Source organism: Bufo gargarizans, chromosome 6, assembly GCF_014858855.1.
Source record: "Bufo gargarizans isolate SCDJY-AF-19 chromosome 6, ASM1485885v1, whole genome shotgun sequence".
NCBI classification, from domain to species: domain Eukaryota; kingdom Metazoa; phylum Chordata; class Amphibia; order Anura; family Bufonidae; genus Bufo; species Bufo gargarizans.
In genome coordinates, this window is record NC_058085.1 from 329,391,778 (window position 1) to 329,419,584 (window position 27,807).

The 27,807-nt window shown below is 40.3% G+C and overlaps 1 protein-coding gene and 2 long non-coding RNA genes across 3 annotated transcripts in view; 1 reads left to right on the forward strand and 2 right to left on the reverse strand.

Moving 5' to 3' along the window:
- Positions 1-1,359: 1,359 nt before the first annotated feature.
- Positions 1,360-27,807, reverse strand: part of LOC122941037 — a 47,145-nt gene continuing 20,697 nt past the window's right edge. The window contains exons 2-3 of the long non-coding RNA XR_006390409.1: positions 2,444-2,678; positions 1,360-1,553 (exon numbers count right to left, since the gene is read on the reverse strand). This is a non-coding gene — a long non-coding RNA (uncharacterized LOC122941037). The remainder of the gene's footprint in view (positions 1,554-2,443; positions 2,679-27,807) is intronic.
- On the reverse strand, positions 14,463-17,510 carry LBX1 (ladybird homeobox 1). The gene is made up of 2 exons (XM_044298018.1): positions 16,521-17,510; positions 14,463-15,878 (listed from the first exon to the last, which is right to left on the reverse strand). Exons 1-2 carry the CDS (start codon positions 16,843-16,845, stop codon positions 15,400-15,402), a joined length of 804 nt encoding a protein of 267 aa, XP_044153953.1. The 5' UTR covers positions 16,846-17,510; the 3' UTR covers positions 14,463-15,399.
- LOC122941035 lies at positions 17,235-21,867 on the forward strand. The gene is made up of 4 exons (XR_006390408.1): positions 17,235-17,333; positions 17,573-17,621; positions 19,613-19,676; positions 21,714-21,867. It is a non-coding gene; the product is annotated as an uncharacterized LOC122941035 (long non-coding RNA).

Here is a 27,807-nt window from a genome sequence, read left to right on the forward strand (position 1 = left end):
CACCATCGGCCCCCCCTCCCTCTATAGCAGTAACAACATTGGTGGCAGTGTGCGGCCTCCCATTCCCCCCCCCCCCATCATTGGTGGCAGCAGAGTTCCGATCGGAGTCCCAGTTTAATCGCTGGGGCTCCGATCGGTAGCCATGGCAACCAGGACGCTACTGCAGTCCTGGTTGCCATGGTTACTTAGCAATAGTACAACAGTAGAAGATTCATACTTACCTGCTTGCTGCTGCGATGTCTGTGAACGGCCGGGAGCTCCTCCTACTGGTAAGTGACAGTTCTTTAGCAATGCGCCGCACAGACCTTTCACTTACCAGTAGGAGGAGCTCCCGGCCGTTCACAGACATCGCAGCAGCAAGCAGGTAAGTACGAATCTTCTACTGTTGTACTATTGCTAAGTAACCATGGCAACCAGGACTGCAGTAGCGTCCTGGTTGCCATGGTTACCGATCGGAGCCCCAGCGATTAAACTGGGACTCCGATCAGAACTCCGCTGCCACCAATGATGGGGGGGAATGGGAGGCCGTACACTGCCACCAATGTTGTTACTGCTATAGAGGGAGGGGGGGCCGATGGTGGTTGGCACACTGTGCCACCAACGATTTAATAAAATAGAGGGGGGGCGATGGTGGGCGCACACTGTGCCACCAACGATTTCTAACATTAGAGGGAGGAAGGGGGGGCCCGATGGGGGGCGCACACTGTGCCACCAACGATATTTAAACTGGGGAGGGGGGGGTCTGCCCCCTGCTTCCTGGCAGCCCTGATCTCTTACAGGGGAATATGATAGTACAATTAACCCCTTTAGGTGCCGCACCTGAAGGGGTTAATTGTGCTATCATATCCCCCTGTAAGAGATCGGGTGCTGCCAGGCAGCAGGGGGCAGTCTTGTACAAAGTTTGTAGTGTATTCTAACCTGAAGCGTCCCCATCACCATGGGAACGCCTCTGTGTTAGAATATACTGTCGGATCTGAGGTTCACGAAGTAGCTCATATCCGACAGTATATTCTAACATAGAGGCGTTCCCATGGTGATGGGGACGCTTCAAGTTAAAATATACCATCGGATTGGAGAAAACTCCAATCCGATGGTATAAAAGAACTCCAGACTTTACATTGAAAGTCAATGGGGACGGATCCGTTTGAAATGGCACCATATTGTGTCAACATCAAACGGATCCGTCCCCATTGACTTGCATTGTAATTCAGGACGGATCCGTTTGGCTCCGCACGGCCAGGCGGACACCAAAACGACTTTTTTTTCATGTCCGTGGATCCTCCAAAAATCAAGGAAGACCCACGGACGAAAAAACGGTCACGGATCACGGACCCACGGACCCCGTTTTTGCGGACCGTGAAAAAAAGCTGTCGTGTGCATGAGGCCTTAGTTGCAGTGCATCAAACTGCTGCACCTTCAGTGCAAGCTTCTGCTGCTGCGCATGGATCTCCTTCACCTTATTTTCCAGCTGCCGCTGCTGCTCCCGGATCTCCTGCATTTTTTTTTCTTCTCCTGCTGCATCTTGTTTAGCAGGGTTTTAAATTTAATGAGTACTGTTAGGAAAAAAATTATATGAAAATTACTCCCTATTCAGACTAAGCGGCATTTAGTGCATTGCGTGTAGTATTTGTTTGAGCACTATCGATTTACATATCAATTTGTTTGTTAATTATATTTGTGCAAATTATATAGTTGGTTAGTTAGTGATAGTTAAGTAGAGTATAATGTTATTTATTTGGTTAGTGAATGGTTTTTATGTTGATTACAGAGTTATTGTCCAGTGTTGTTGTTGTTTTCTATTACTGTACTTTGTGTTGTCCCCTTATTGTTGGTCGTTTTAACCGATTCCCAACCTGCGCCGTAACAGTACAGGGCATCGGGACATGATTTGCCACCCAGCGCCGTACTATTACGGCGCAACGAACACTCCGCCACCAGGCATAATCGTTCGGGAATCGGGGTGCAAAGGGTGCTCTGCGGAGCAGGCAACTATGTTTACTAAGGGCTGCGGGAGGTTTTTCCTGCCCCCTGCAGCCCCAACCGCTGCTATTGGCCGGATTCCTTACATATGCGCATCGCAGCTACGAAGCTGCAGGGGGTGGGGGGCAGTGGTTGTCATGTGGAGGTGATTAAAATAAGTGCAATTTTGAAATTTCATTCACATTTTCATTTCATTCTCGTGGCCCACCTAAAGGGTTAACAAAGTTTGTAGAATCAGTTTTGATTAGCTTGAGGGTTGTAGTTTATAAAATTTTGGTAAATTAGGAAAATCTCACAATGGCCTGGATAAGTAAAAGCGTTAAAGTTATTACCACATAAAGTGACACATGTCAGATTTGCAAAAAATGGCCTGGCCAGGAAGGTGAAAACTGTCTTTGGGTATAAAGGCTTAATGTTTCTGTATATGTTATTGGTACAGAGTTATTTTGCTGTGTACACATACAGTATTAACCCTCCTGGCGGGGGGTGGTGAAGACCTCCTCTTCATCATCTTGACCTGGGGTGGGGGAATCCGGAGGCTAGGAGGGTCCGTCTTCTTCAGCTGTGACCTCCACTACTTGGCCCACATCAGGTGGGGGGGGGGGCATTCTGCTGCCCGGAGGGTCCCGTCTGCTCTCCATCCTCCTCTGCAGAGACCTCCACCATCTCCAAATCCTCTGGGAAACACCTGTGGTGGACTGAAGAAACAGGAACCCCTGTAATCGCACAATGTTCGGAATTTGGACAAACAACTCAGCACAGGACAAAGAACTCAACAAATGCAAATTAAGTGGGGGATATATCTAATGTAATGATGGACAGAGCCTTTTGTCTTGAATACAGAAAGATGATTGCAGTTTATGTGTATATATATATATATATATATATATATATATGTACAGTACAGACCAAAAGTTTGGACACACCTTCTCATTCAAAGAGTTTTCTTTATTTTCATGACTATGAAAATTGTAGATTCACACTGAAGGCATCAAAACTATGAATTAACACATGTGAAATTATATACATAACAAAAAAGTGTGAAACAACTGAAAATATGTCATATTCTAGGTTCTTCAAAGTAGCCACCTTTTGCTTTGATTACTGCTTTGCACACTCTTGGCATTCTCTTGATGAGCTTCAGGAGGTAGTCGCCTGAAATGGTTTTCACTTCACAGGTGTGCCCTGTCAGTCCTTACCTGTGCCTGCGTCAGGAGACGGTCTGAAACAAATGCGGTCACCGGGAGCAGGCAGTTCCGAGAACAGCCCGATGAAGGCCCCCGGCGGCTGTTCTCGGAACTGCCTGCTCCCGTTGCTGCATTTGATTTCATACTGACTTACGGCACAGGTAAGGACTTACCTGTGCATTGCCAGACTTGTGAGATAAGATGGCAGCCCGCATGTGTTCATTGGCGAACACTGCGAACTGGCCATCACTGACCACAGGTCCTGCCAGATGTACTGTAGTACTTAAATGGTGTTCCCCTAGGGTTTAGTCACATATAACAGGCAGGGAATCTATTCCCTTTGCCTCCTGTACAAATTAAAAGGGCACAGCGATAGGATCAGTTATGCCCTCAGTTACCCCTGAATCTTTATATAACAAAGCTGGAGGAACTAAGCCTGATCTCTGAACATACTGTATGTGACTACACCATAAAACAATGGCAGGTAAAAAATATATATATATATAATTTGTAGCCCAAAGCCATGTGTCAAGGGCTATATTCATGCAAGAATTTGTTTTGTGCTATATATATATATATATATATATATACAGTTGCAAGAAAAAGTATGTGAACCCTTTGAAATGATATGTATTTCTGCATAAATTGGTCATAAAATGTGATCTGGTCTTCATCTAAGTCACAACAATAGACAATCCCAGTCTGCTTAAACTAATAACACACAAAGAATTAAATGTTACCATGTTTTTGTTGAACACACTATGTAAACCTTCACAGTGCAGGAGGAAAAAGTATGTGAACCTCTAGACTAATGACATCTCCAACAGCTAATTGGAGTGAGGTGTCAGCCTCATCAATGAGATGAGATTGGAGGTGTTGGTTACAGCGGCCCTATAAAAAACACACACCAGTTCTGGGTTTGCTTTTCACAAGAAGCATTGCCTGATGTGAATGATGCCTCGCACAAAAGAGCTCTCAGAAGACCTATGATTAAGAATTGTTGACTTACATAAAGCTGGAAAGGGTTATAAAGGTATCTCCAAAAGCCTTGCTGTTTATCAGTCCACGGTAAGACAAATTGTCTATAAATGGAGAAAGTTCAGCACTGCTGCTACTCTCCCTAGGATTGGCTGTCCTGTGAAGATGACTGCAAGAGAACAGCGCAGACTGCTCAATGAGGTGAAGAAGAATCCTAGAGTGTCAGCTAAAGACGTACAAAAGTCTCTGGCATATGCTAACATCCCTGTTAGCGAATCTACGATACGTAAAACATTAAACAAGAATGGATTTCATGGGAGGATACCACAGAGGAAGCCACTGCTGTCCAAAAAAACATTGCTGCACGTTTACAGTTTGCACAAGAGCACCTGGATGTTCCACAGCAGTACTGGCAAAATATTCTGTGGACAGATAAAACCAAATTTGAGTTCTTTGGAAGAAACAGACAACACTATGTTGAAAAAAATTTGGGGGGTTCATGTGGCTGTCATGGCCCATAACAGGTAGGAACTAGTGTTAGGGACTACTCATGAAGGCGACCTTGACGTGGTGAGTGGCTTATTACGCTTTGGCCAAAATGTACACCAATGCCTTATTCAACATTCCAGCATAAAGGAAGGGCAGAGTGCTGGTTTGCAGAGTGCGATTGCATTTGTGTTTTTGCGTTTGTATCTGTATTTCGCCATAGCAATGGGCACCTGCATGCAAGGTTGTGCGGGCTGAACCCCCCACAACACAACACTATGTGTGGAGAAAAAGAGGCACAGCACACCAACATCCAAACCTTATCCCAACTGTGAAGTATGGTGGTGGGGGCATCATGGTTTGGGGCTGCTTTGCTGCTTCAGGCCCTGGACGGATTGCTATCATCAAAGGAAAAATTAATTCCCAAGTTTATCAAGACATTTTTCAGGAGAATTTAAGGCCATCTGTCCACCCGCTGAAGCTCTACAGAAGTTCGTTGTTGCAACGGGACAATGACCCAAAGCATAGAAGTAAATCAACAACAGAATGGCTAAACAGAAGAAAATACGCCTTCTGGAGTGGCCCAGTCAGAGTCCTGACCTCAACCCGATTGAGATGCTGTGGCATGACCTCAAGAAAGTGATTCACACCAGACATCCCAAGAATATTGCTGAACTGAAACAGTTCTGTAAAGAGGAATGGTGAAGAATTACTCCTGACCGTTGTGCACGTCTGATCTGCAACTACAGGAAACGTTTGGTTGAAGTTATTGCTGCCAAATGAGGTTCAACCAGTTATTAAATCCAAGGGTTCACATACTTTTTCCACCTGCACTGTGAATGTTTACATGGTGTGTTCAATAAAAACATGATAACATTTAATTCTTTGTGTGTTATTAGTTTAAGCAGACTGTGATTGTCTATTGTTCTCACTTAGATGAAGATCAGATCACATTTTATGACCAATTTGTGCAGAAATCCATATCATTCCAAAGGGTTCACATACTTTTTCTTGCAACTGTATATATACACACACACATACACATTATCTGTCAAATCCTAAACCTTTATGTTTACTGGATTCAATGTATTAGAAGCAGATGCAAATGGATGAAAAATACACCTATTTGTATTACTTTAGTCAGGTTTCTAGACCCAGGTTTCAGGATGGATCTCATTAGAATTACTTGCCAATCAGCCTAAGTAGTTTGTACAAAACACATACAACTTGAAAAATATACAACAAAGAGACACTAGAGAGAAATATACCATATGCATCATCCTATTACAGCAGTATGACTGTAAAACTGTATGACTTATCAGAACTATAGTCAAACCAATAATCTCAGGATTGCCCTCATAGCATCCAGACACATGAAGCTCCAAATTCCATATTGCAATGCAGACCAGCGTATGCTGTCATTTCTGCTTCACTTTAATAATCATTGGCATTAGCACACAGTGAATAGAATCTCCATAACAAAAAGGTGGAAAATAATTGAGTCTAAATATAAAAAGTCCAGACTTAAAAGGCAGACCCTGAAATGTCCTACCTTCTTGTGATGATGGTTGATCTACCTCCTCCGTGTCTCTCCATGGATTGCCTTTAGTGTCCCTCATCTTACTACAAGGGATGACCTACTGTTGTATGAGATGGTAGCAGTCCAGAGATCTCGTTCATGACATCACTGCAAATAAAGTTGACAGTGGCTGGCTGTCAAAGGCAGAACATGTACTGGGCGCCATGATACCAACTTTCCTTCTGCTAAGCACTTGGAAATGGTCCAGGCAGTAACAAAGGTGCCACCAGTATCTGGATGGTGGGCCACAAACTGTGAGAGCTGCATATGCTTTTCAGTGGCTGAAACAATCCTCAATACTGGTGGTCTGTCTGGTCTTTCGGAGACCTGTTCACCGTGTATGTGTGTCCTCACTAAAGCACATCTTAACTGGTAGGTCCAAATGACCATCCTGTTTTCTCAGCCTAATGATGTGCCCCCTCTCAAAATATGTTGGTATAAAGACACGTTTAGCAGTCAATGATCAATCATCAAGAGGTACACTACCCAAAAGTAGCCTATGAGATTTTTTTATAGGACAGAGGGGGAAACACTTTTACGTCCTCTTGTGGCAAGACCACAGCTGTACTCATTTACATATGTGCCTGACATTATTATCAGGGTACGTTATTCTTTTCTTTCTTTCTTTTTTATCAATGAGTATATATATATAATCATTTATAAAAAATAAATAAAAAAAGAATAACGTACCCTGATATAATGTCAGGCACATATGTAAATGAGTATATATATGTATGTATGTATGTAGGTATATATATATTTATATATCTCAATGTGCAGACTATATGATGTCAGGGCTGCGGTATAACACAATGCTATGCTTGTCCACATGATGGAGACAACACAAAGGTGTACTGTCTAGTTCATGAGAAGCATTTGATTTTTACTGTTTATGTTGCAGAACATGTATCAAAACAAACCAGTGACACAAAAATGTAACCATTGACAGAGAACTCTTAGGGTAACATAGTAACATAGTACATAAGGCCGAAAAAAGACATTTCTCCGTCCAGTTCTGCCTGTTATCCTGCAAGTTGATCCAGAGGAAGGCAAAAAAAAACCTGAGAGGTAGAAGCCAATTTTCCCCACTAAAGGGGGAAAAATTCCTTCCCGACTCCAATAAGGCAAACAGATAACTCCCTGGATAGGGTATATTCTCACAACAATGGAAAACGCTGTGTGACGGACATTAGTCACATGGCCATTTTCATAACCATTGCAGTCTGTGAGGTTATTCACATTTATTCCTATTTTCGGACGTTTTGACAGCCAGACGGACCCCATAGAAATTAACGGACATTTTTTTTCCCCCACTGTTGTGTCCCCTAAAAGTGTGACTTTTGTTGCCCATTGTGTTCTTGTTGCTGTTGATTTCTTTCTGCATACTGTACCCCCCAGAAAGGGCATTTTAAGTACTTACAGTCTGCCAGGCTGAGAGCGTAGAGGAACTTTGCTGTTTCCTTACAAAACAGCGGAAACATATCAGAATGAGAATAAAACAGAGATGAAGAACCAAGGTGTTTCCTTATATAATGCTTCTGTGCATTTCCACCTCAATTTAATACAAGGAGACCTTTTCTCTAAAGCAATGCTAAACTGATTTCAATTATGGCCTTAAATGCAAAATACACTACAAAGCCCATAAGTGAGCAACAGCCAGGGGCAAAATACATATCGCACATACCATATATTCCGTAGTCATGAAAAGGTCAACCGCGCCATACTGAAGTCAGTTTACGCACAGTTAGATATAATTCATAGTGAATGAATAGCATACAGGAGCAAAGGGTAAGGTTATAGAAAATGTGAGAAATAAACACAATCTTCTCATATACGCGTCTGTGTGCGTGCGCAGCTTTACTTCATATAGACGCCTAAGATATTTTGTGCAATATGGAGATTAGCAGCCTGATGATAATAATAAGATGACTACTCCTACTGTGACAAATCTGTCCAATTTCGATGAATCAGCAACTGCGGCAGGTCTGGGGGGAGACATATTTTTAAGCAATTAGTCCCCACCAGTGTCTTGTTATACAATACAGATAGTAGCACCACACAGTACCAATATTTACATAGAAGAGGAGGATGCCTTCTGATTCCTTCCAGCAGATGCATCAGTGACATCACCTAACCCCAACATCTGCTTCGATACACCAAGCATGTCGGTCCATGATGTCACTTTTAAGAGAGTGTGGTAAAAAAAAAAAAAAAGGGAAGGGGGGCCCTGAATATGCAGTAGGGCTGAGTGATTGGATGTGGAGGGACGGGATATAGAGATGTAATGTTGATGTGATCATTTCCAGCCCCATCCAGGATTCAGAACAGAGAACTCCCCTTCCAGCAGGGACTCATGCATCAAACTTCAATTTTCCGGACGATTGAATTAGTGATTTTTTTTCTCTCCTGAACTAAAATACACTTAAGTCTTTGGGATTAATTACTACGTTCTGGTCCCTCAGACTGTAGTATTACTTATCGTTGCCACGTCTGACATCTTCCCTGACACCTCATAAAATAAGGAACTGAATCCCAGGGACTCAACCTGCAGTTTGCATCACTCGGGGGATCCTACTTTCAGGAGGGTTTGCTACGTCACCCTAACCGGAGGGGGGGTCTATCATCCCCTTTAAAGTATAAGAAACAAGTAAGGCTACTTGCGGCAGAGGAATCCGGCATGCAGTTCTGATGGCATTTGTAAGACTGATCAGGATCCTGATCCGTCTTACAAATGCATTGAAATGCCGAATCCGTCTTTCCGGTGTCATCTGGAAAAGCGGTTTCGGCATTTTTTTTAAAAAACATTTTCTCTAATACATTCCTATGGAATAAAATGCCGGATTCGGCATTCCGCCAAGTGTTCCGGATTTTTGGCCGGAGATAAAACCGTAGCATGGTGCGGTATTATCTCCGTCCTGAAAAGTCTAAACGACTGAACTGAAGACATCCTGATGCATCCTGAACGGATCGCTCTCCATTCAGAATGCATGGGGATAAAACTGATCAGTTCTTTTCCGGTATTGAGCCCCTAGGATGGAACTCTATGCCGGAAAAGAAAAACGCAAGTGTGAAAGTACCCTAAGATCAATAGAAACTATGAGGGACATTTATCAACTGTGCTACGCCATTTTTTTGGTGTAAAATTGTTGCATCTGTTGGTACATATTTCCAATTGTGCAAAATGTTGTCCTACTGCACCACCCTGCATTACTTTCATAGGTGCAATGGGATTTGGGCCAACGCTCATACATCTTTTTGAGACGATTTTAAAAGTTGCAACTACACACGACTCTTCCCCAGATGTACTATTACTGAAATAGACACAACCACATTGGACTTGCGCCAAATTTATTGTTGCTAAGCACGATTTTCATAAATTTGGTGCATAGCAACGCCACTCTAAAAACTAACCTCAAATACACCTACAATGATAAATTCTGCGCTTATGTCTATGATTTGGCATAAAATAGATTTTATTCATTAGTCCGAACATGACAAGTGCAGAGTAAAGCAGGAGGTTCTGAGGGGCACCTGGAGTCTCTTCTAGGATTACACCCACAAGGCCTTTGGGCTCCAGGTAAGATGCCAACAACACCAAAGCGGAGACTTGGCAGCATTCCTCAGACATCCTGGAGAAATCTTTTATATACTGTACATTTATGAGCCTCAAATCCCAATGCAAATTCTAAACATGCTACGCACCAGGGATGAGTTAAGATGTGAAACAGGGATCTGTTCACATGACTGAGCTAAACACCTGCTTTCTGCACGTTTCTCTGGGCTCTAAAACTTATAGTCCCAAACCCACAGCCCCATAGACCTCAGCTACCGCACCAGACAGGCAGGGATTTCATTACACGTGCACACTTGGATCTTCCACAAGAATAAATGCATGCTTGGTGCATACTGCAGGATGCCATCTTGCTTCCTTCAATACCAATCCATAGTAGATCAGATCAAGAAGGTTTTACCAGGGACATGATGTGCATCCACTGTTTTCTCCAGAGATCCCCTGATGATGAGAGAAGAACATGTACCTGACTATAGAACAGACCAGGGATCAGCAACCTCCATCACTCCAGCTGTTGTGAAACTACAACTCCCAGCATGCTCCATTCACTTCTGGGGAAGTTCAAGAATAAGTGAACAAATGTGCATGCTGGGAGTTGTAGTTTTGCAACACCTGGAGTGCCAGATGTTGCTGATCACTTGAATAGACAGTCTATCGACGCCTCTTATATCCTGGGTGGGACAGTCTATAGACACCTATATGCAGGATGGAGCAGTCTATAGACACCTACATGCAGGGTGGGACAGGCTATAGACACCTATATGCAGGGTGGGACAGTCTATAGACACCTATATACAGGGTGGGACAGTCTATAGACACCTATATACAGGGTGGGACAGTCTATAGACACCTACATGCAAGATGGGAACGTCTATAGACATCTATATGCAGGGTGGGACAGTCTATAGACACCTATATGCAGGGTGGGACAGTCTATAGACACCTATATGCAGGGTGGGACAGTCTATAGACACCTATATACAGGGTGAGACAGTCTATAGACACCTATATGCAGGGTGGGACAGTCTATAGACACCTATATACAGGGTGGGACAGTCTATAGACACCTATATACAGGGTGGGACAGTCTATAGACATCTATATACAGGGTGGGACAGTCTATAGACACCAATATGCAGGGTGGGACAGTCTATAGACATCTAAATGCAGGGTGGGACAGTCTATAGACACCTATATGCAGGGTGGGACAATCTATAGACATCTATATGCAGGGTGGGACAGTCTATAGACACCTATATGCAGGGTGGGACAGTCTATAGACACCTATATGCAGGGTGGAACAGTCTATGGACACCTACATGCAGGGTGGGACAGTCTATAGACACCTATATACAGGGTGGGACAGTCTATAGACATCTATATGCAGGGTGGGACAGTCTATAGACACCTATATGCAGGGTGGGACAGTCTATAGACATCTAAATGCAGGGTGTGACAGTCTATAGACACCTATATGCAGGGTGGGACAGTCTATAGACATCTATATGCAGGGTGGGACAGTCTATAGACACCTATATGCAGGGTGGAACAGTCTATGGACACCTACATGCAGGGTGGGACAGTATATAGACACCGACATGCAGGGTGGGACAGTCTATAGACACTGACATGCAGGGTGGAACAGTCTATAAACACCTATATACAGGGTGGGACAGTCTATAGACACTGACATGCAGGGTGGGACAGTCTATAGACACCTACATGCAGAGTGGGACGGTCTATAGACACCTATATGCAGGGTGGGACAGTCTATAGACACCTACATGCAGGGTGGAACAGTCTACAGACACCTATATACAGGTTGGGACAGTCTATAGACACCTATATACAGGGTGTACAGATAGAGCAGGACTGATGTCCTTAAATTGGCCCCGTTTATGGGTAAGTTGTTAACTGTGGTTTTCAACTCAGCTACATCTTTATGTATTGAATATATGTAAAGTGAAGGGGTAAAAACATAATTGAACTTTCCCAGTGCTACAGTTATGCATTTCAGATCATTGTCCCTAATGTGTAGCCTTAAATCGGATCACTATACACATAATATACATAGCAACAAGCACAGAAGATAAGGAATCTATGCAGCCCTATAATCCATTTTTATTTACTTGCCTTACTACACCAAGTCAGAGATGTAGATTTGTTGTACCCTTTTATCTATATATACTTTTACATATAGAGAGGGAGAGGTGAAATAGTAATGAATAGTAATAATAATGAATAAAAAGATAATAGCTAGACAGCTATATGATAATATGATATAGAGAGATAGAATGATTTGAAATAGAAAATGATATATTAGATAGATATATATGATGATTATATTTACATGATTATCTACATAAAGTTCTTAATCTATTTTTTTCTATCTATATACGGTATATATATATATGATGCAAAGCTAACTTTATAGGTAGATTTTATATATATATATATATATATATATATATATACACACACACACATATATATATATATATATATATACACACACACATATATATATATACACACGCATATATATATATATATATATATATATATATCTATATATATATATATATATATACACCCACACACACACACATATATATATATATATATATATATATATACACACACACACATATATATATATATATATATATATATATACACACATTTTTGTTGTTTACAGTATTATTATTTTGTATTCACATTTTATGCATCTTTTGAGTAGGGGGATATATATATATATATATATATATATATATATATATATATATATAAGCAGGCCTTTGCCACGTGTGGTAAAACTTCCCTGCCCTCCATGTATATAATTCACTCCGCCATTCATCTCCCAGTACATTTCAGACAAAAGCTGTAACCCAAATTAACTCTACTCCTTTCTCTCTTTCTCCTCTTTCACACCATTGAATTGTAGTGTTTTCAGCCTCATTAAACCCCTCTAAAACAAAGGGATAAAAGCTAAAAAGAAGGGGAGAAAATAAAAGAAAACAAATAAAAAGCCTTTAACTAGATCCTGGCATAAATGTCACAGGAGCATTTACCATTTGCCTACTTAGCATAAAACACTTAAGTTGAAGATTGAAAGCTGCAAAGGAGAGGAAAAACACTGATATCTGGACAAAAGTCAAACCTATCATTCCCAGCTCCAGAAAAGGGGGGAGAGCAGGAGAGAAAGGGGGTGAAGGGGCTTTCATTGTAATTCATGGACTTGCTCAGAATGCCAGAAAACACAAGGAATTGCACAGATGCCCCTCATGAAGGGAGAGCCATGTATTCATGATTGCCTTTGTAGAGTGGAGTTAAACAGTCTCGAGGAGGGTTAACCCAATCCATCAAATTGTCTAAAAATTGTGAAGAAAATTCAGAAACCATATGGCCTCCAAACGCTTCTCCTCTTTACTCTGAAGGGCCACGCTTGTCTCAGCATTGAGAACTGCAGGAGGCTCTGCACGGGCCATTGTCACTTGTCACATCAGGGAAGGCGACTCATTTGTCCCCAGTTTTCATGCTTTACGCTAAAATTATAGCCCCATCCATTTTCAAAGAGAGAGAGAGATTTATATAGCCCCGGAGAAACTGGCCCAAAACTCCACCAGATTGGAGCTTCTCACATAAATTTTACATAGAAAAGCAAAACATTGCATTACTGGGTCAAAAAGGCAAGAAGGCAAGAAGGTAGGAAAGCAGGATGGCAGGGAGGTAGGGAAGCAGGAAGGTAGGAAGGCAAGAAGGTAGAAAGGAAGGAAGGAAGGCAAGAAGGTAGGAAAGCAGGAAGGTAGGAAGGCAAGAAGGTAGGAAAGCAGGGAGGTAGGGAGGCAAGAAGGTAGGAAGGCAGGGAGGTAAGAAGGCAAGAAGGTAGGAAAGCAGGATGGCAGGGAGGTAGGAAAACAGGAAGGTAGGAAGGCAAGAAGGTAGGAAGGAAGGCAAGAAGGTAGGAAGGCAGGGAGGTAGGAAGGCAAGAAGGTAGGAAAGCAGGGAGGTAGGAAGGCAAGAAGGTAGGAAAGCAGGGAGGTAGGAAGGCAAGAAGGTAGGAAGGAAGGCAAGAAGGTAGGAAAGCAGGGAGGTAGGATGGCAGGAAGGCACACTTTAGAAATCAAGTCCCCATTATACTCTGGACCTGTAAAAAACCTATAGACACACAAGCAGAATCACCTCTGCAGGAGGCTGAGGACAAACAGAGGAAGGTAGATACATGTGGAACCCACCAGAGCTGCTGCAGAAATGTCAAAATATGTCTATTTTTTTAATCTATCTATCTATTATACATCTCTTTATCTATATCTATTATCTATCTAGCTAATATCTATCTATTATATATCTCTTTATCTATCTATATATATCTACCCACCTACCTATCTGCCTTTCTATTATCTATCTATTATATATCTCAATATCTATCTATATATATTATCTATCTATCTATTTATTATTTATCTATCTAATATCTATCTATTATATATCTCTTTATCTATATCTATTATCTATCTACCTATCTTCTATCTATCTATATATATATATATATATATATATATATATATATATATTAACATAACATCTCGGTATTTCAATTAGTATTAAAATGTAGTTTATTTTATTTCATTTTGGAAAAAAAAAATCTGTACAATTTCAAAATAACGTAAACAATGCAGAATTGCTTTTGGCAATTGAAACTTAAATAGCAGGCCTTTACAATGCTTTTTTATCTTTGTACAATCCTAAGAAATCTTTTGCCTGTACATTTAATCTGTATAGAACTTTGTATGCAGTATGCCATCGGTTGCATCTCATTGTATCATGCAAACTCCTAGAAACAAGTAAAAATACGTCTTTCGACTTCCTTTGTATGAATAATAATAATTTATGAAAGGTAGAATTATTTTCTTTTAAAAACCACACAGTCGCATAAAAGTGAAAAAAAAAAAAAAGTGCTGTCATGGCAGAGCCGTGTAGAAATGATTGAATTTTTTTTTTTTTAAGTCTGATTGATCAAAGGAAATATAGAGTGATGTAGACATGTCAAGTGGTAAAAAAAATAAAAAAAATGACAACAATACAATTTATAAAGCAAGCAAAAATAAAATCAAAGGAAAAAAATCGTGCACTTTTCATTTTATTGTTTTTTTTTTTCTTTACATGCAAGAGAATAATGCCGGATACTGGAGAAAAAAATTGAAAATATTTCTGTTGCAAAATAGTGATTGTGATTTTTTTCCCCCCAAAGCTAGGTGATATGTAGATTGTATTTAGATTAAAAATCAAAGCTTAAAAAAATATGCTTAAATATATATTTTACAGACGCCTTACACAATTGCACCATTCCAAAAAATAATAATCATTATAATAATAATAAACAAAAACAAAAATACAAATAAAAGATGAAACTACCTGATTGGGCAGCCGAAGTCATTTCAGTCTTTTTTTTTTTTTTTTTTTTAAATATTACTTATTGCTTTAATTGAAAAAAAAAATATTGTCTTGGGTGTAAATCATGATTTGAGGGTAGGACACAAGTGCAGCATTAATACTGTCCATTCTTGCTTTTAGTTCAATGTCTTTTAATAAAAAAAAATGAAAATAATAATAATAAATTAGTCATCAACATCTATTTCCACGTCCTCCTCATCTTCTGAGCACTCTTTGCTGGTGTGCTGTTCTGTGAAGGGGGATGAAGGAGACATGTGAAGGTGGCTGCCCAGGACATGATGGGGGGACCTGGACCTGTCCTTAGACCCGTCTAGACCTAGAGACTCTGTCTCCTCAAGTTCAGAGATGGTGAGCACAGCTTCCACTGAGGTAGGGCTCATTTTTTTGGCTGACTCGACATCTGCTTTCATCTCCTCTAGGTCTCTTTTGAGCTTCGCTCTTCGGTTTTGAAACCAGGTGATGACCTGAGCGTTGGTCAGTCCCAACTGCTGGGCGATTTGGTCTCTGTCCGCAGGGGATAAATATTTCTGGTATAAAAAGCGTTTTTCGAGCTCATAGATTTGATGGTTTGTAAAAGCTGTTCTGGATTTTCTCCTCTTTTTTGGAGTCTGTCTCTGACCGAATATTGTCATCCCATCTCGTCCTGAAAGGAGAACATTATTTCATCAGTATTTCATCAGTATTTGTGAGGAGTAATGTCATTTTATAGAAAGTAACCATTTAAGAAAAATATATATTTACAAATGGTAGACTATGGCCGCCTCCAAAATATGCAGACAATGGGTTAGGCTATAGATGGAAATAATTAAAAACTGGGCAAATCAAGATTCATGCAAACTTTACTAAATCATAGGATTAATTTATATTTTTAAATTTTCATCTATCTCTGAATTACCTATCCATCTACCCACTTAAATAATATGTAATATCTATCTATCTACACAAACAAAAAACGACAGCAGCACACTCTCCTAACAAGAAAATGAAGTTGGGTTCAATCCCTCCTAGATTCCAGGTACGAATCCACAGATAATGTCCAAAGAACAAATAATGAGGCAGCACTCCAAAGAAGGTGAGGGTGGTGGACCCGTTTATTGCGACTGGGGTAATAAAGGGGTCCACCACTTTCACCTTCTTTGGAGTGCTGCCTCATTATTTGTTCTTTGAACATTATTTATCTATCTATCTATCTCCGAATTATGTATTATTTACCTACTTAAATATATATCTATATATCTATCTATCATCTTTCTATCGAATCTGTCTAGAATAACATGCTTCTTACCTTCAGCAGCTTGCAGGACACTGACTTCCAGACCTTTGAAGGTCTTGCTGGCTAGTTCCTCCAGGGCACATAGAGGTGAGGTCTGGGAGAGAAGTGTTCTGCTGGACAAAGGTAACCCTGCAGGAGGGGGCTTCTCCGAAGTGGACAGCAGATGAGCTGTCCCACAGATGGTGTAACTTCTCCTGACTGAGGGCTTGTTCAGGATGTCCTCAATGCTGAATGGAGTCAGGGGTTTGTTAGAATTTGCAGGAGGTGGTAAGTGGTCCAAGGCATTTCTCCTTCTCTCTTCCACAGAAGATGGTTTGGCTTCTTCCTTAGATGTCATTGTCTTTTTTTTTTTTTGGGGAGAACTTCACCCAAGACTAGAGCGTCTACCAAAAAAAAGTTCTCTCTCCAGTAGTCCAATGTCTTTCTCCTTGCTGTCTTCTTAAAGGCTTTGCAAGGCAAGGTTAAAATGAATTTAAAAAGGGAGGAGGGGGGAAGGAGGGAGGTGTGAAGGAGCAGATAAGGATTCCACAATCGTGATGATGACTTTTTCCACTATTGTCCAAGGTACCTCAGTTGCCAGCTTCTTATAACCTTGCTGCTCCCCTCAGAGTGAATTCAGACTACTTCCAACTAAATTCATCCTTCAACCGGAGCGAGAGAGGAGAAACCAGAGAGACTGATACATTGACTATGGCTAACAAGTTATTGTTGATTGGGATGTAATCAATTATCTCCAATGGCATGTCTCTCGCTCTCTCCTCGCCTCTCCCTACCTAATGCAGGCGTCTTCAGGCTGGGAGCTCCATTAATTACCAGGCAGGGCTGGTAGGTGGAGCACAGCTGAATTATAATGCCTAATGCACTTGTCACTTTCTCCCCCCCCCCCCCCCCCCTTCACCACCACCCCTATCATTTTGTTTGGCCATATATATTTTTAAATTACATTACACACACAACACCCAGCCTTTATTGAATCAGGATAATACTATCCCAACGAAAAAAGAGAAAGAAAGACAAAAAAAAAAAACATTTTTATCTGTTTTTTTCCCTTCTTCTTCTGTTAGTAAAAGGGAGAGATTATTTTACCACAACGAAAATGATAAAGAATGACAGGTAAGACGAAGGTTTATTCCATCTATGATGTGCATTGTGTTTGTGGAACCTTATTGTATTTATTATGTGTCATTGCCGCATTTTATATTGTATTATTTTCCTTATATTCGATCTTGTCCTTTAAATGTTTGCATGTGAGCCGCCTATGTAACTGCAGATCTACAGGATATGTCTGCTTGGAGATAAAAGTGTTATAAATCTAGGAAATCTAGTAAACCAATTAATATTTCTTTCATTTGTTTTATTTATTATATATATATATATATTTCTTGATAATGCATTCATCGCTGATGGTGATAGTAATTATTAGTTTTTTTTTTCTATTGTCATACATATTTGTGTGTTAATTAAACCAAATGTTTTTATTCTGGATTGAAATATAAAATACACAGGAGAGCTTCATAGTAAAATGCTACATACAGAATTCAGCTACATGAACATCGTCATTGTAACAAATCCTTGCGGTTTTCTTGTGAATAGAGAGAAGCAGGTTTGTCACCGACAGACGAGCTGTACATGGGGGTCTATGGGGGTCTATGGGGGTATATGGGGGACAGGGTCTGAGCTCGGCAGCCACACAATCCTGGTCTGGAAATATGGGATTTTATAGGCGCCTTCATACATCTTGTAGAGGAGGTCGGATATTCTGCATGTACTGAAGGCCTGGGAATTGGAAAGGCATAAAATATATCATCCATAGGCTCAGAGCCATTCTTTATATTGGTATATCTGTATGGAGACAAAATAGAAGAGTATACATAGTACTATGGAGGAGATATATATGGAGGAGATATATATATATATATATATATATATATATATATATATATATATATCCCGATATTGGTTTTAATCTCCCTTTAATGAAGACAATCTTAATGTGGTTGGAGAATTATTTAATATTAAAAACAAGGAACCCTCTATCTATCATCTTTATATATTTTTGATTGATTAACCTTAAGTGATTTATTGTGGGTTACAATTACCCAGCTAGTCTGTGGCTCCATCTCTTAAAGGGCCGGCGCCCTGTTTTCTCGGGGTCCTTCCATGTTTAGAGCACAGTCCCGGTTTTGTCTTGGTCCAGAGAATATGATGCAGCAGATGGGCAGAGAGGGTGACTTTCCCATCCTGGTAGAGCTGTGATATTATATCTGTAATAACTGCTCATGTTCCTCCATTCATCACATAATCCTTATGTATACCACCAGTCCACATCTACAATATAAGCTGTGGCTGAAATCATCTATCTATCTATCTATCTACCTATCTATCATATATCTATCTACTATCTAAAATGTATCTATCCATATTCCATCGATGTCTGTCTATCTATCATCTATCTATCTATCTCCTATCTATCTATCTATCTATCTATCTATCTATCTATCTATCTATCTATATATCTATCATCCATTATTTATCTATCTATCTTATATCTATCTCGTATCTATCAATCAATCAATCAATCAATCAATCAATCATCCAGTATCTATTATCTATCTATCTATCTATCTATCTATCTATCTATCTATCTATCTATCTATCGTCTATCTATCTTTGTAATCTTTCTTTCTATTATCTATCTAATAATTTTTTTTCTATCTGTTATCTATGTATATCTATCTCTATCTATCTATCTATCTATCTATCTATCTATCTATCTATCTCTCTATCTCATATCTATCTCTCTATCTCTCTCTCTATCTCTCTCTCTATGGTATGACTGATCTATGAGCAGTCTGTAGTCTCAGGTTACTCTGTAATAAGGGATCATTACTGCTCTCTCACCATTGAGAATTCGGCATTGGAAAGGCTCCTGGTCACGTGGGATGATCTGACCAATGAGCTGCCTGCATTTCTTCTAAGTATTAAACACTGAGACAAACACACTTAGTGCCATAAAGCAAGGACACAGAGAATGTATAATACCTCTGATGGGTGGATAGGATTTTAATATGATTATTAATAAAAATGTGTTTCTTGTTACACAGGTGCAGAGTAGCAGAGAGGAGGATGCTGGGAGCAGGAGAACATCAGCTTCTCCTAACAGTACAGGTACCACCACCAGTCCAGCAGTGGTCAGCAGCCCTATATCTGTCTGTACATGAAGGGTTCTTCCTCTGATGTCATCAACTATAATGACATCATTATAAATAATGATTGTGTCATTTCTACTCAGTAATATTTTCATAATGTCTCACAGAAACAACAGATCAGTGAATGTAGATCCCCTTAACATATGTCTGGGGTCCAGCTCAGTACAGAACTGGGGCAGAAAAAGGTGGAGGGAACTGATCTCATAGTTTTCTATCAGATTCTTCCTATTCATCCGCTGCCTGGTCCTGATGCTGGATGTGAAATAGCCCTGGACAGAAAACTGCTGCCTGCTATAAACACGGATCCGACTATAGAGCGCCACACATACGCTACTCCTGTCAGGCTCCGCAAATATGGTTGGACACAACTGATGTATGTGCACCACGTCTTATAGTCGGAAAATAGCTCATGTATGAAAAATACTATCTATTATCTATCTATCTATCTATCTATCTATCTATCTATCTATCTATCTATCTATTATCTATCTATCTATCTATCTATCTATCTATCTATTATCTATTATCTATCTATCTATCTTTTTTTCAATCTATTCCTTGGTCTTTTTAAAGCAAAAATAATAAACATCCCATTTTAACAAATTTAGGCCTGTTTCACACTACAGTATGTTGAATTCAGTGTTTTGCGTTCCGTTTTTCACGGATCTGTTGTTCCGTTTTTTGCTTCCGTTGTGGTTCCGTTTCCGTTCCGTTGTTCCGTTCCGTTTTTCCGTATGGCATATACAGTATACAGTAATTACATACGGATACGGATGCGGAAGACATACGGATGCATTTCCGTATGTGTTCCGTGTTTTTTTTGCGGACCCATTGACTTAAATGGAGCCACGGACCGTGATTTGCCGCCAAATATAGGACATGTTCTATCTTTTCAACGGAATGGAAAAACGGAAATACGGAAACGGAATGCATACGGAACACATTCGGTTTTTTTGCGGAACCATTGAAATGAATGGTTCCGTATACGGACCGTATACGGAACGCAAAAAACGGACCGCAAAACGGAAAAAAAACCCGGTAGTGTGAAAGAGGCCTAAATATGTGGTCACATGCGCTGCTATCATGGACATCAATATACCAGTACTAAGGCCTCTTGCACACGAACGTTGTGCACCCTTGGCCATATTGCGGCCCGCATACGGCGGGTCCACAATACACAGGCACCGGCCCATGTGCACTCCGCATCTATTCACTTGAATGGGTCTCGATCTGTCCCGGCCGCCGCACGGACATTGCCCGTATATTGGGGACCACAAATTGCGGATGCACAATGTTCGTGTGCAAGAGGCCTAAGAAAGGACTGGGACGTGCAGACAAAACTAATCGTATAGTATCTTATGGGGTCAGTATTGTTTGTGGTGGTGTCAGTTTTGGCAGTGGACATCTCTCTGAGCTGGACAGAGAGATGTGTCCTAAAAGACAGCTGTGTGTATCTCCAGTGAAAAGATCTATCCATCTATTTTTCCATCCATCCTCCCTCCGAGACTCCCTCCTTTTTCTTTCTGGTGCTATTTTACATTCAGCATTACAACTGAGGCGCCCTATGTATGTGAACGATCCCATAGAAATCTATGGGATCAGTTCTGGCTCAGTTTTCCTCCAGCATTTTCTGCACCCACTGTGCCAGATCACGGCATACATGTGAAGCAGGCCTAATTTCTTTCCTTCTTTCTTTCTTTCCTTCTTTCTTTCTTTCTTTCTTTCTTTCTTTCTTTCTTTCTTCTTTCTTTCTTTCTTTCCTTCTTTCTTTCTTTCTTTCTTTCTTTCTTTTTTCTTTCTTTCTTTCTTTCTTTCTTTCTTTCTTTCATTCCTTCTTTTTTTCTTTCTTTCTTTCCTTCTTTTTTCTTTCTTTCTTTCCTTCTTTTTTTCTTTCTTTCCTTCTTTTTTTCTTTCTTTCTTTGCTTCTTTCTTTCTTTCCCCTTGTTAATTGTCCCATTGCACTGGCTGCCACGATTTACGTTTTTTTTTTTTTTAGCGCAAGACGTTTGCATATATATATGAACTGATAAAATCTTGTGTGGGCTAATATAGCCGACAAATCCCTGGATTAGAAAATTACAGACTGAGAACAGCTGCTGTCTTGCTCCTTAATAAATTTGATTGGATATTCCACATAAAACGTAGGGTCTTTTTCATCTTACCACTTGTATGTGTTGTTAACAAGTATGTGATAAAATTCTATTCGGTAAATGTGTTTAAGATTAACTGAAGGCCACAGAGAATGCATCAGTATTGAAGTATGTGCAACGATGTGACACCAGTCATCTAGGGTCTTCACATGTTCTGGGCAGGTTTTTCAAATAGTGCCCAGCTGGAAGGGCATGCTGGGAGTTGTAGTTTCATGGTAGCTGGAGAACCACCAGTTGGAGACGACTAGTATGGAGTACCAAAGGAGAAGAAAAGCCTGGGACCAACCAAAGGATGTGGATTATGGATTCACATCTCATTTAATGTTAAGCAACTGCTAAGTGAATGTGATTAGTCAAAGTCCTCACTGAAGTTCTAGCTCTAGAAAAATTGTCTAGACACTGTTTGGAGTGAGGGGTGGAGGTGGGAAGCAGACTGGTTTATTTTTCGTAGTCTCAGAAACCCCTTTAAAGGGCTTATGACATGATAGAAGTAAAAAACATATTTCTAACAGGACCAGCCATGTACCTCACATGGATCCAGAGGAGATCTCCTCATTCATTGCTAGATCCTCTTGAAGCAGACAACTCAAGGATTGTGTCCTATCTCCTTTCTGCTGCAACTCTCTCCCTGTAAGGCTTAAATCACACAACTGTATCTGTTATGCGGTCCACAAATCGTGGACCTGTAAAATACGGATGTGGTCCTTGTGCCATCCACATTTTTTTGCATACCCATTGACTTCAATTGCTCTGCATTCTGTGTACATATGGGTCTGGAATATTGTAATACACATTTGTGTGTTGTTGGCCAAACCTGCCATTTTTGTGCACGAGAAGCTCTTGGATCTACCCTGACAGACGATGTCAGGGGAGAGAAGGAATGGGCAAATGGAATTTTTTTCACACATCCTTTTGCTGCTCCAGGAGATAAGCCGGCACCAGAGGTGTCCACCAGTGTTCTCCTCTCTCCCCATTGAAAACACATACACGTGTGGCCGAACAGAGCCTGTACTTGTATGTGGGAGTCAAGAGAGATGGCTGCCAGCCAAGCGAGCGCCCAGCCAAAAGCTACTGATGGTGTATGGACACCTTAATCATAAGCAGTATAGAAAGCAATGGAAACAAATCTTGGGTCACATTAACAGAAAGTAAACCTTTCAAAGGCATTGTATCTTGGTCAACAGATGAAAGTCATCAGGGGAATTCCTCAAGCCGCTATAAAAGGAAACCTTAATGTCTCAAACTTTTGCTCCAGTCTTCTTTTGTGGAAAAAAATTGCACCTTTCTGTCCATTTGCTCTGTGCTCCACACTTTCCAACAACGTGGCTGGAGCCTGGGTACAGTCTAGAGAGTCCGACAAAATGTACCATTATCTACAACAGAGAACATGTAGACATTATACCTGAAATCCATGCAGCATCTAACGTCCAAAGATTTCAGTTTCGGGCACATGGACGTCCTGAGATATACCAGGATGCACCTTTAATCAGTTTGGAGCATCTCATTAGTGATGAGCAATATTGGGCAATATTCGAATTTGCGATATTTGGTGATTTTTTTTGGGGTGAATTTGTGATCTCCAGTCATTATTTTCTTGATTGTGAAAATCGTCAATCAGAAAATTAGCGATAAAAATTTGCGATAAAAAATTTGCGATATGAAAATTCGCAATCAACACTACTCCTAAAGTCAAAGATATTGCAGCCTTTCCATCGGCCCACACGCAAGAAGCAGTGAGGGATCATGGGTACTGATGAAAAAAATTGAGAATATTCGCGATTACGAATATATAGCACTATATTCTAGATATTCGCAAATTTTCGAAGTGCCACTATTCACGATAAAAATTAGCTATTAGAATATTCGCGATCAACACTACATCTCATATCAATGTATTTTTATTTTGTGCTGATGTATGAATCATCAGTCTTAATAAATTGCCCCCTGTGTGTTTAAGTCCTTTTTAAGGGCCATTACACCTAGGAATTTATGTGTTTTTCATCTTTTAAAAAAAGCCATAATAAGTGCTGTTTTTTCCCACCTGAGGTTTTTCTGGTGTTTTTTTCTGGCATTTTTTGCACAGTGTGGCTCACCACCAGTGAAGAATGCCCAAAAAATATAATAATACATGGATTGCACATCCACATGCTATGCATTGATCTATAACTGCTTCTCAGCACAATTACCATCACTTCTCAATGTAATAAATAGTATACAGCCCCCTGATATACGCACTGTACATGAGACATTGGTATAGGTTTTGATCAAAATGCATAAGATTAACTCACCATGCCAAGGTTGTCTCCTCGAGTCGGACTAGATCAATGCACAGCATGGGGATGTGCGATCCATGCTTTTTTCTCTCTTTGTTGGCTTACCACCAGTGATTTTCCTCTATAGAGAAGGTATTATCTCAATGCCATAAAAATACCAAAAAGCCCCAGCATGCTGCATTTTTGTAGCAATAAGAAAGGCATAAAATGCCAACTAATTGCCTCTAAAAAAATAAAAATAAAACAACAAAAAAAGGTTTATGTATCCTGTGTTTCATATTTCACATAGATCTTCAGCTAAAATCTGGAGCTGCTGTTTGTACCATAGAAAACAATGTTCAATACCAGCCTGTGCTGTTTTTAGAATACAATCATATTGCTAATTTTTAGTTCCTTTTTTGCCACCAATTCAGATATGACTTTGATTGAAGCAAACTATACCTTGTCAGTATTAATGATGGACAAGCAACTGATTGTGAGAATAACTTCTATACTTTCTGTGTTTAGTAATTGTTGCAATAACTGAGAAACAGATTGTGATGATTATCTTTATGTGTAACACAGTAACAAAATAACTGTATAAGGCAGAAAAAAAGACAAACGCCCATCTACTGTGTCTTATCTACAGTATCTATCTATCTATCTATCTATCTATCTATCTATCTATCTATCTATCTATCTATCTATCTATCTGGGGAACAAATGGGTCCAACAAATGGGTCCTCATCATTTGAATTTGGATCTACTAATGGAACTTTCCCAGAGATATTGCTCCTAACTGCCTCACAGTGACAGTGCTGCTGTTTTCTATTGCTTTTGGACTATCTATCTGTCTATCCAGGGGTGTAACTAAAGGCTCATGGGCCCTGGTGAAAGAGTTCAGCTTGGGTTCTAATTTCTGCTGTATGAGGCAAAAATTGAAATGGCACCCCCCAAAATGGTAAATTCTCAACCTAACCCTTTCCCTCCAGCCCTACTGTTAAATACATACTTTACAACATTACATACAATGCTACAAAACATACAGGGCAACACAGCACCACATTCCTCTTATATCCAGTGATGTCTCCTCTGATGTAGATGTTCTTCTCCTTTCAGACCAGACCGCCATGATGATTTCTTTAAGCCATCTCTCATCTCTGCAGAGTTTGACAGACAGATATCTTAGTTTCGTACTTTTCCATCATACTCACACCTCCTGAACAATCCATCCTGCCACCCCCAATATTATGCCCAATATGCTCCCCAATATTATACTGCAGAAACAGTCCACCTGAAAATACTGGCACCACACAGATAGTGCCCCCTTCAATAATTATTGGCACACAGTGCCCTAGAAAATAACTGCGCTCAGCAAATAGTGTTCCTGACACAAACAGTGTAAACATAATACCCCCAAAAAATAATTGTGTCGAGCTGATACTGTGCTAGGGTACACTGCACAGTAATAGTGCTCCCCAAAGTTGCACCAATAGAAATAATTATCTCCCACAGTACATAGTGTTAATAGTGCCTCCAATAATAATAATGCCGCCATTGTGTCCATACTAGTCATCATGTTCCCCATAGCCCCCCTGTACTAAAACTTCTTATAATGTGTACCAATAGAAAAATGCCTTTTAATGTGTGCCAGTACAAACATACCTCCTTATAATGTGTACCAGTACAAATTAATACTCCCTTATAATGTGTGCCGGTACAAAAAATACCCCCTTATAATGTGCGCCCTTATGAAAATACCCCCTTATATTATGCTCCAGTGCAAAAAATACCTTACCTTTCAGATCAGACCCCTAATATTAGATCCTCAGATCAAACCCCCATATCACACCTCAGAGCAGACCCCCATATCAGACCACAAATTAGACCACCATATCAGATCTTCATATCAGACCCTATATCAAATCCTCAGATCCGACACCCCATATCAGACCTCAAATCAGACCCACATATCACACTTTAGATCAAATTCCCATATCAGATCCTCAAATCAGACCCCCATATCAGATCCTCAGACCTCTATATCAGATCTTTAGATCAGACCACCATATTAAACCTCAAATGAAACCCCAGTCAAACCTTTATGTTATACCCACCCATATCAGACCTCAGATGAGACCCCCTTGAGACCTCAATGTCAGACCCCCATATCAGTCCTCAGATCAGACCGCAATTAGTCCTTCATATTAGACCTCCCCATATCAGACCTCGGCTCAGATCCCCATTAGAACTCCATGTCAGACCCCCTCATATTTGTCCTCAGATCAGATCCCCTTTAGACCTCCATGTCAGACCCCCATATCAGACCTCAGATCAGACCCCAATTAGACCTCCATGTCAGACCCCCCCAATATAAGACCTCAGATCCCTACGAGACCTCCATGTCAGACCCTCTCATAGTAGACCTCAGATCAGACCTCCTTTAGACCTCCATGTCAGACCCCCCAGTATCAGACCTCAGATCAGACCTTAAAATAAATAAATAAATTAACTTACCTCTCCTGCTCTACCACTCCTCTCTAGGTCCGGTGGTCTCCCTGCAGGTCATAGTGCACCCTGACACTGTACACAGTCTATCTAACTATCTATCTATCCATCTATATATCTATCAATCTATTATCTATCCGTCTATCATTGATATGTCGATACTTTATGAGCACTGACATGTTTATGAGATAATATGTGAGTACATGGCTACTTCTCCTGTGCTGATGTGTCACTGCTCATATGATCATCTCATAATTATTCATACAACTTTAGGCGCCATGCACATGGTTCTGTACGGCACTGTACTACAGAGCATTGGCCACTGCACAATGAATTGAGCTGTGTAGTTGATTTTTAGTTGAATATTATTTATGTAGTTGACTTTTAGTTGACTATTATACAAAACAGGTGTGAAATGAAAGTGAAAAGTCCAGTCTTTGCAAATGAATCCCTTAGATAATGCAGTCAATAGGAAGCATGGCATCTAAGTGGTTAGATATAGTGGGCCACCTACAGTTGAAACCAGAAGTTTACATACACTATATAAAAATACAAACCGGATTCCAAAAAAGTTGGGACACTATACAAATCGTGAATAAAAACTGAATGCAATGATGTGGAGATGGCAAATGTCAATATTTTATTTGTAATAGAACGTAGATGACAGATCAAACGTTTAATCCGAGTAAATGTATAATTTTAAAGGAAAAATACGTTGATTCAAAATTTCACGGTGTCAACAAATCCCCAAAAAGTTGGGACAAGTAGCAATAAGAGACTGGAAAAAGTAAATTTGAGCATAACGAAGAGCTGGAAGACCAATTAACACTAATTTGGTCAATTGGCAACATGATTGGGTATAAAAAGAGATTCTCAGAGTGGCAGTGTCTCTCAGAAGCCAAGATGGGTAGAGGATCACCAATTCCAACAATGTTTTGCAGAAAGATAGTGGAGCAATATCAGAAAGGTGTTACCCAGCGAAAAATTGCAAAGACTTTGCATCTATCATCATCAACTGTGCATAACATCATCCGAAGATTCAGAGAATCTGGAACAATCTCTGTGCGTAAGGGTCAAGGCCGTAAAACCATACTGGATGCCCGTGATCTCCGGGCCCTTAAACGACACTGCACCACAAACAGGAATGCTACTGTAAAGGAAATCACAGAATGGGCTCAGG

Bases quoted from the DNA above. Each gene is read 5' to 3' on its own strand.
- LBX1 (XM_044298018.1), bottom strand. From the start codon at position 16,845: ATGACATCTAAGGAAGAAGCCAAACCATCTTCTGTGGAAGAGAGAAGG. The intron at 15,879-16,520 runs GTAAGAAGCATG...TTCTCCTTTCAG, and splicing joins TGTCCTGCAAGCTGCTGAAG to GACGAGATGGGATGACAATA.